This window comes from Tursiops truncatus, chromosome 3 (assembly GCF_011762595.2).
Source record: "Tursiops truncatus isolate mTurTru1 chromosome 3, mTurTru1.mat.Y, whole genome shotgun sequence".
Classification (NCBI taxonomy): Eukaryota; Metazoa; Chordata; class Mammalia; order Artiodactyla; family Delphinidae; genus Tursiops; species Tursiops truncatus.
This window is the reverse complement of record NC_047036.1, coordinates 12,521,115-12,531,176: the sequence shown is the minus strand read 5'-3', so window position 1 is coordinate 12,531,176 and position 10,062 is coordinate 12,521,115. Positions and strand designations below refer to the sequence as shown.

The following is a 10,062-nucleotide window of genomic DNA, read 5'->3' as shown; positions in this document are numbered from 1 at the left end:
CTAATAATTGTGAAATACCTGAACCCAGGAGGTGGAGATCTCATGCTTACTATAAACACAACTTTTACACTGCGAAATGTGAGGTAATAGGCTCGTTCCTGGGTGCACACTTTATTACTTTTAATAATAAACTAATTTATTATGCTCAGTAAACTTTAAAAGATGCGTTGTGAGGGGGCAGTTCAAAATAATATAAGTAGGACAGGCTACATAACTTGCCGACCTCTCCTTCAAAAATCATTAATTTCCAGAGGCAGAACATTAAACCGGGCACAGCTCCTTCTAAGTCCTGGGATCTTTGCGAGCCTCCAGGTCACACATCAGTGAATTCAGACCTGCACACGAGGCCTTCTTTTACCCTCCTTTTAGGTACAATGATGTTCACGCACTCTCTCCCTTCTTGAGGCGCTTTTCATTCGCGGCCTCGACCCTCTGGTCACAGCGCGCTGGGGCAGAGATGGATGCTGGCTTTGCTGCCTGCCGTACTGTTCTTCAGTTTAGGTAAAACACTCAGCATGGCTATTATTAACCCTGAAATCACTGGGGCAAGTATTGTAAAACAGATTTTTCTTTCTCCTTCTATATTGAAAAGAGACTTTTCGAGTTTGGTTGTTCTTGCTTACAATAGCGGTGCATTGAGAAGAATCTCAGTTCACAGTAGGCAGAGTCCGCTGGAGGCTCGTCTGGGTACCCCGAAGGCCGGCCGGCCCAGCCTGGGCGCCTGAGGGGACGGTCCCCGCGGCTCTCCTCGCATTTACCTCCGGGATGCGGTCCCCGTCGCCCCTGGACACCCTGAGAGAGATGCTCCTTTTCTCGGTCTCTCGCGCCCGCCAAGAGCGACGCCTCCATCTCTCCCGGGCCCCCAGCTGTCCAGGTGGGCCCCAAGCAGGTGCCCTCCCGGAGCGGTCTCCTCCTCACGTCCCCGCCTGCCTCGAGGCGGCCACCCGGGGATGGGGTATGGCGCGGTGCCCGCCAGGCGGGCAGTGGGAGCTTCCCAAACCCGCTCCCTCCCGACCCCAGCGCGCCCCGATCCCTCCTCGCGCATCCGCGCTCACTTCGCCGGCCCTGGCGGCCAGTCTCCCACACACCCCGGCCGGTCCCCGGACAGCGCGGGGACCCCAGGCCCGAGCCCCGCGGGGCTCAGGCGACAGGGCCCGGCCAGGGAGCCCGGGCTGCCCCGGGGCCTTCGGATCTCTGGGTGCGCCCGCCCCTCAGGCTCCCCGCGCGGTGCCCTCGGGCTTCGGGCCACGCGCCACCCCCGGCCCGCTTCCCCATCAGCCTCGCGCCGCCGCCCCTCGGTCGACAAGGGGCACCGCGGCGAGTCCCACCCAGCGCCGCCGGGACGCGGCGGAGGCGGCGGCTCCGCGGCCTGTGCGTGCGCAGCGCCCCCCGCGGCCGCGCCGAGAGCAGGCGGCGGCGGAGGGAAAGAGGGAAGGAGGGCGTCGCCCGCCCGGCCCGGCCCCTTCCCCAGCCCGTCGCCCGCCCCCTGGCCGCCGGCGTTGTCCGCGCCTCCGCGCCCGCCCCTGATTTCCTCTGCGCGGCGGCGGCGGCGGCGGCGGCGGCGGCGGCGGCGGCGGCGGCGGCGGCGGCGGCGGCGGCGGCGGCGGCGGCGCCTCGTGCGCGCGGTTATTTATTTCCGGGCCCCAGAGCGCTTATAATGGAGCCGCTGTCAGCGGAACCTTCTGCCGCCGCTGCCGCCGCCGCCGTCCCTCCTCTTTTTTTTCCCGACAGATCTTTGTTGTGTGGGAGGGCAGCAGGGATGGACTTGAGCTTGCGGATCTCCTGCTAGAGCAGCTGCGCTCGGAGAGGGCGCCGCAGCCGCGACGAGGAGCCGCCGCCGCCGCCCTGAGACCCGGCCGGTCCCGGCCTCAGTCCGCCCGCGCCCCCGCCCGGCCTGCTCGGCCCGCGCCTCCCGGCAGAGTCTCCTCCCGGCGGCAGATGTGTGTGGGGTCCGCCCACGGCGGGGACTATGGTGAAATTCCCGGCGCTCACGCACTACTGGCCCCTGATCCGGTTCCTGGTGCCCCTGGGCATCACCAACATAGCCATCGACTTCGGGGAGCAGGTAAGCCCCGGCCGCGCCCCGCACCCTGCGCCCTGCTCCCTCTGCCTTGGCCTTAGACGCCCGTGCGGCAGGGGATGGGGACAGAGGAGAGTCACCTGCTCCGAGTCTCTTTTTATCCTGGAACATTTGGTTGGGTTGACAGCTTGTCAATGACTTTCCAGCATTCCATTTCCCCCTCCCCCCAGTTCTTCCGCAGACTTCTCCAGCTCTCCCTGGAAAACGTTAAAAGACCGGAGGGTTTGGAGCTTCACTTACAGAAGGATTTTTAGTGCACAGGAGTATTAGGTAATTTGTGATTATGTAAACATCTGGTTTGTAAGTAAATTGTAGTCTCTAATAGCTTGAGTGCTGGGGTTTTTATTTATCCCGAGTTTGCGGTGATGGGATCATGGGGAGAATTTTGTATTAGAAAGTGTCCAAGTTGATTTCCCAGGTACTTTTTTTTAAGCTCATGTATGGATTAGAGGCGTCCCATATGTGTCCTGATAAGCCGACCATTGGCCATCTCTAGTTTGGGTTTTTTTTTTTTCCTTTCTTTCCGTCTTGCACCACTAGAGAAGGGGAGCACATTTTTGTTTGTTGCCTTCTCATCCTTGTTTCTTCTTCATGTTTTCCCCCATTTCTCTCCATGTGGCGTCATTGCAAATCGAGCGCTGCAGCCTCTCCAGCAGCGGGGCACTGGTACTCCGCACTTTGCCTGTGCGGCCCGTTTTCGCAGGCCTGCGGCGGGATGCAGTTGCATTTTTAAGGCCGGGAAGAGGATTGGGGGAAGAGGGCAGCAGCCTGTCACCTTGATGGGCAGGGGTCGGAACTGGCCCCAGCATGTGATTGAGCAGCTCCTGACGTTGTAGTACTCTTATTTCTTTTCCTTGAAGTCAAGAGACCTCAAAGGATGTTTGTATAGAAAAGGCACCTATCTTGATGCACCTTTAGTTTTCAAAAACCAAACAGTTTTTCGGAAGGGGGTTCATTTGACTCCTCCTTTTGATGAATATCTGCTTGCATTTGTCTCTCTGTGCTCAGAACTTTTGATTGATTGGAACTGTTTAGCTCCCAAATACTTAGCCCACCTTGTAAGCTACTTTTTAGTTCGAATTTTATTGCTGACAAGTGTTCACAATGTATTGCAGCATAGCCTCTGAAGACCTTTGTCTAGCTAGTAAGCCAATTTATTTCCTTCGATGAAATATTATATCTTTTCTGTTGCCACTTTGCTCTGCCAGCACCTCCCCAGGGTCCCCCAAGGGCTCCTCTGTTGCTCCACCGCCACCCCCACCCCCCAAAACCTTCCCTTTTTGCATAATTAACTGGTGACTTTCGGCATTTCCTCTAATCTTTGGAAAGGTTTTTAGGCCTGAATTTATTACACTGCACATTTTAGATGAGTCAAGTGCTGTGTATTCACTTCAACCTTTTACTGTTTTAAAGCTTATCTAATTGGAGCTGCCCCAAAGGTTGTCAGAAAGCCCAGGCTGCTCACCTGATCACTTCTCCCTGAAATGTAGCAGTTGTGTGTGTGTGTGTGTGTGTGTGTGTGTGTGTGTATTATAGGGATAACTGGAAGAAATGAGTATTCTTTGCCATAATTAAATGGCCTGAAACATACCACAGTATTGCCTCACATTTGCCTTGATTTAATGCAAGGTGATATAACTAAGGATTTGATTTGAGTGTAAAGAAAGGGGTCTCCCTGAGGTCACAAAAGGGAAGTAGACATAAAAGACGACTACACAGGTGGTCTATCCTAGTGGGTCTAGTAATTCACACTCATCCTTGAGACGTTGCTAAGCTCCTTGTCATAGGTGACATAAGCAAAGTGCTGGAAGAGTTGTCTTGTTGCACTGAAGCAAGTTTTATCAGTAAGTGTCCTTTGAGGTCCTTATCCCTTAAGCACCAGTGTATTTATGAGCCTACACGCTGCCTGGTGGTAGAGATATTTTATCAGAGTTAGGGGTGGGGAGATGGAGGGAAGAAATTGATATGTTTCCAAAACCTTGCTTTGCCTTCCAGTATCAGATGATAATTTCGCAAAATGGGGCAGGGTGCAAAGAACAGAACTTACTTTTTCTTACTGTTAAACTGGAGGGAAAGAATTGCAGTGTGAGCTAAAGAGTGACCTTGTCATAGGTGGGTCATGAATAAAAGAACATTTTACCCCAACTGCTTTGAGGCACAGTAAAGAGGAGGAACAGTGAACCTACTATATACAAATACGGGTCTACGGTAGACTTCTGGAAGTATGCAGCTCTTGATGTGGAGTCTTGTCATGTTCTATGGACAGATGGACACACGTAGGTTTCTACCGTTCTTCTTTCAGAGTGGGCAGGTGTATATTATACCTTGCTATGAGTGAACAATGATTCACATTTCAGTAATTTACTAATTCTAGTAGGTTAGGTGACATGGGAGTCCAAAGGTCAAAACAGTCCCTGGTTCATGGGTGTTCGAGATGATGAAGAAACCCCAAATTAAAAAATAAAATAGCTCATTAGCTTTTAAGTCTCTAACTTGTCAAGAACAGAAGGATACTGAAATCATTGTAAATGTTTCCTAGATGAGGTTTTTTTTAATGATAATAAACATCTCAGTTTGTCGTTTCTGTCGGAAATGTGGACAGAACCTTTAAAATGAAAACCCAGCTATAGGCAAGATTCCACTGAAATTTGAATAAGCAGCACATGTGACTGTGTGAAGGCATTACACATTATCTCAGAGCTATTAGTGTCACGTGTGGGGCTGCTGTGAAGAAGCCTGTAACAGCCCGTCCAGGGCCTCCTCATGTTTTCCATGAACGTTATCCGTTATGTAGAGCTTTCCCTGTAATGTTATAGGCCAGTTAGGGAAGAAACCCAAATATTATGGAATATTTACTCTAATGAAATCTATCATCACATTTTTCAATTTTGATGGTGGTGGTAATTTGGGGGTGGAGGCAAGTGTTGAATTCTACACTGAAAAAAAGAAAAAAAAAGCTGTATGGAATAAAATGACCTGCTTTTTAATATTAAGCATAGGCACCATGGAAGAAATGAGAATACACCCTTATTGCAGAAACTAAAACAATGTTTGTAGAACCCTTTAGGTGCGTAGAACACTTGATGGTAGTTGCAGTATATGTGGAATTAGCATTTTATTTCTATTTTTACAGATTGAGAAGCAAAAGTATTCATTGCTTCCATTCATCGAGCACTTAGTATGTGCTTGTAACATCTCAGCACGTGTTATATATGAGGAAAGAATAAGAGGCCTAGGCATGTTAAAGCCCTTGTCCAAGTTCACATAGGCAGTGCAGGCCAGAGCCGGGGCTCCAGCCATATCCTCCTGGCCCTTAGCCACTCTGCTCTCTGCTTGTACACTGAGAGCCACCCCCAGCAGTTCTTAGACATTTAGAAGTAAGCTCTGGCTTTTCGGAGTTCCAGCCTTGGCTTAAATGTAATCTTAGCTGTCATAGTTTGAATTTTAAAGACTCAACAGATGTAAGCCAATCATAACGAGGCTTCTCAGAAAAGGGAGATTGTGACCAAGAGGGTCATGTAAGAAGGGCCAAATTATCCAGATAATTAATTAAATCAATGCTGTGTCTTATTTTGGCAAGGTTGGCATAGCCTTTGGTTAAAAGAGAGGAAAAAAGATAAGAAACAACTGACACTTCACAAAATTATTTAGAAATCACTTAGTCTTTATCATTAGAGCAATATAGATTGCTAAAGAAAGATGGAAGATATGAAGATACGTTGAAGAAATACAATGTATTTCTTCAGAAGGGTCTGCAAATGTCCATTTGATCTCACCATATTCAAAGGACTGTGATTTCTGTTTAAAATTAAACTTGGTACAAAGTCCCTGAATTCCTTAAAAGCCAAGTTCACCAAATTATATAGAATAAATCAGTGATCTTTTTTTTAGAAGGTACCTAATGACACTTAAAATGTTAAGGACAGCTCTTGTGAAGACTTGAAAGAGAAAAAGTTGAAGTTGTTCTCACTTTAGAAGAAATGTGTTCTGCTCAGTGCCAGGCAGTCTACTCTTTGACACTCACGAGATTGAGTTCTTTCAGGTAACCCTGAGTGAATCACTGAATTTGGTTGGGTCCAATATAATAGATCAAAGACCCAAGGGATTTATCTGTGAACGAAGAGTTTTGCATATGGATGGTTGATTACTAGAGTAAGATGTATAACAGGAATGTTTCATGTTTCCCCAGCCCTCCTTTCTAACTTAAGAAACCTAGAGTTAGGCTTCCACAGTATAAGAGGGTTTCAAGTTACTAACATCACAAAATGGGGGAAAAAAAAAGAGAGAGAGAGAAGCCCAGGAAAAGTAGCTTAATAAATGTTCTCCTCATCTACTAAGTAGAGAAATGCCCCCCACCTCACCCCCCTTTAAAAAAAAGGTCTCCAGGAGGTACAGGAATTTTTTTTTTTAAGTGAATGTTGTGCATGGCACTGGCCACTACTGGGCAGGGACTCGTCATCCAAGGTCACTAAGTGATGGAAGAGACCTCCCCAGGCAGAGCTTGCCCTAAGTAATAACAAAAGTGTCCATTGTATGTTCCACTTTCCAAAGTACTTACAGACAGAAAAGTAAATCCCAGGTTAAGTTTCTAAGTAACGGTCGGTGAGAGACTTTTTTCTCTTCCAATCTATTCTATATTAATGGACTAAATCTCAAAACAACATTTATTTTTTTCTAATTATTAAAGTAACATATACCATTTCGAGTTTGGTTACATATTAAAAAATGGAGGAAAAAAGTAAAAATACCTCTAATTTGACTCTGAAGAAAAAACCCCTTTAATGTTTTGGGTATCTCCTGCCAATTTTTTTTTTTTTTTTTTACATAAATGAGGATATACATATGTGTGTATTTCACAGAACACAGAGGCATTTTTCCCATATCACTTAAAAGTATTTAACTGTGATTTTAAATAGCAGTATAATATGTGATTGCATGAGCATACAGTAATTTCCTTTGCTGTATATTCCCCTGTTGTTTAAATGCTGAGGTTTTTTGTTTGTTTTTTCCAACATAAAGTTTCAGTGAGCATCTCTGTGTAATAAGTAGATAATGTGTTTTCTCTGACTGCCTTGGGCTTTATGCCTAGCATAATTTGATGCCTGTTTCAGCTTCTCATTCATACATAGAAAATGAGGTCACTGGCAGTCCGTATTTAGTCAAGGACACCGTGACCTCCTTAGTCCAACTGATACTCACTTCTCCACTGTGTTTCCCAGTTTTCTTTAGATGTACATCTGTGTTTAAAGTACCTCTCTTTCACTGCACTTAGGTAAGTAGATTATTTCTAGAGCCACAGAGGTATAATTCTGCGGTTTGTTTCTTTACTCATTTATTTATTGAGGTGGTTTGATGACCAGCCTAACTACTACTTTGTCAGAATACGTCTTCCCAAGCATCTCCTTCAAAAGATAATCAAATACTTCTTACGTCAAGACGATGTCTAAATCTCTTTCTAGTTATACATCTGATTCTTTTTTTTTTTTTTTTTTTTTCGATACGCGGGCCTCTCACCGCCGTGGCCTCTCCCGCTGCGGAGCGCAGACCCCGGACGCGCAGGTCCAGCGACCATGGCTCACGGGCCCAGCCGCTCCGCGGCACGCGGGATCCTCCCGGACCGGGGCACGAACCCGTGTCCCCGCATCGGCAGGCTGACTCCCAACCACTGCGCCACCAGGGAAGCCCCCATCTGATTCTTTAAAAGCAGTTTTAAAAGCGTACCAAGTAATATCGTTTATAGCATCATCTCACTTTTTTGATGTGACAAGCCCAGTTTTATATTAGTGGCCAGTAATTGGTTCCCATGTCTTTTTGCTCTGAAATAAATAAACCTCTTTAAACTTACACCAGAGTGACTTGGGTTGTATCCACATTTAAAAAATTAAATCCAGTGTTTTTTTAACACCTATGACTTTATTAGTTGTTGTGGCAATGTCATAGAAATATAGAAAACCCTGTTTTATTGCAGAATTATCTAGATATGAGCTACCTCTGTGAGTGCATTTTCTTGATAACTGAAGCTTATTCTTTTTATTTTTTAAAGTTTTTTTTTTTTTTGATGCAGACAATTTTAAAGTCTTTCTTGAATTTGTTACAGTATTGCTTCTGTTTTATATTTTGGTTTTATGGCCGAGAGGCATGTGGTATCTTAGCTCCCCGACCAGGGATTGAACCTGCACCCCCTGCACTGGAAGGCCAAGTCTTAACCACTGGACCGCCAGGGAAGTCCCTGAAGCTCATCCTTTAAAATGCAAATCACTGGTTTTCTTTTTCTTTTTGTAGTACAAGAAATCTATATTGCACCTTTCTCTACCATATTAGATAAATACTATATGCAAAACTCAACGAGCATTTTTTTGGTGGCGTGTGAAGGTTGTACTGGCAGTCAGCTGACAGGATATCCACTGACAGGTGATACTCAAAATACTTAGCAAAGAGTTTGGCACCGACCGAGAAAATAAAAATAATAATTAATAAAAATAGCTAATACATGTTGAATACTTGCTTTTTAATTTTCTGCTTTGGATCTGCTCTGGGCCCCCCAAACTAAAATCCATTAGAAATCCATGAAAAAATGAAGAACAAACAATTTTGGAGGTCTCCCTTGCGAAAAAAGTGTATACACTTTGTTAAACTAGCTCTCCTGCCCTGCCCTATTTTGGTTTCTGTTCTAGAGAGATTCTAGAGTCAATGTCAGGTAAGTGACCTTTGTATAAGGGAAGTGTTGCCAGATTTGACACAGGCTCTGCTCTCAAATCAGGTCCTATTTGAGAAAACATACATGAAACACTTTTGCAGTCAGAGCATCACAGAGCGAGATGCCTGATTGCACACTGCAGTTTGTGATAACGTACGGCAGGGTACTCAGTACCTGCAGTAGCGCGGTGAGTCTGTGGTCGTGGCGATGAACAGTAAACCACATAGAGGCAGTTCTTATCTGGAGGTTGTCACCCCTGCTTCATTCTCTGTAAAGTCTCCTGTCCCCAAAGTGGATACCACCCGTCTGCAAAGATGAGAATAGAGTCACAGGATAGGGAAATTAGCAGACTTCATATCAAGCCATACAAACCCCAGGTTTGTTTCTGTTTTGTTTTAATTTTGCTATTTCTGTGGTTTGGGACTCTTTCAGTGGCTATGCCAAAAACGAAGTACCGCTCACCATGCTGAGAACAAATGAGCTTAAAATGACCAAGACTACAGTTAGTCAAGTGAAGACTTATGCATCACAGCTTTCTGGTTCTATATGGCTGCTTCTCCATGCCAAAAATGTTTTCCAAGTCCGCCTTGGCAAGGGAAAGAACTTAGTTATTTGTCAGGGCAAAGGTGGTATTTATTCTCCTAGATAATGAGTTATCAGAAAACAGCCTGGACAGCTGGTCCAGGAATGCCACGTGGTCCCAAGGGACAGCTGGACCAGCTTCATTTCTTGTGGGAAGAGTACATTTTGGTCTAAGTTAGCTCACGGGCCCTAGCTGGCTTTTACATTATTTATGGGGTTTTGATATCACAAGATCAGCGAGGCTTTCCATGAGTCTGACACCCAGCACTGTTACAGGGTTGCCTTTCTGTAGATGGGTTTGTCAGTATGAATAGGCAGTCCGCTTACTAACGTGGGTCCACATCTCTGTCCCCAGCCTCAGGGTGGGGGGAGGGGCTGTGTGTATGGCTCCTTCTTCTCCAGCACAAGGAGGCGAGAGGCACCTCCAAGCCCACGTTCCCAGTGCACTTCCTGTACCTTGTCTGGGCACATCCCACCTGGCTGGGGACTGCGGCTGGCCGTGGGGACCTGTGACTTCAGGCTGGGAGGAAGTTAAAAGCAAAAGTGGGACTCCCTGGATACGAACTTTCAAGGGAGACTAGAAAGGTGAGGCTGAGGCTCCTCAGGACATTCAGTTGGAATTAAATGGCTGAAAAGCTGAATGTTTTTAAAAGCAGATTAACGAGGCTTTCTAGGGAGAAAGCTGAGGCAAGAATGAGAGAGG

General features: G+C 46.6%; 1 protein-coding gene across 1 annotated transcript in view; it reads left to right on the top strand.

The window, feature by feature from the left end:
• Positions 1-1,708: 1,708 nt before the first annotated feature.
• The window catches only part of ANKH (ANKH inorganic pyrophosphate transport regulator), a 141,593-nt gene continuing 133,239 nt past the window's right edge, over positions 1,709-10,062 (top strand). Inside the window, exon 1 of the mRNA XM_019951048.3 lies at positions 1,709-2,065. Within this exon, the coding sequence (XP_019806607.1) occupies positions 1,970-2,065 (96 nt within the window). The 5' untranslated portion in view covers positions 1,709-1,969. The remainder of the gene's footprint in view (positions 2,066-10,062) is intronic.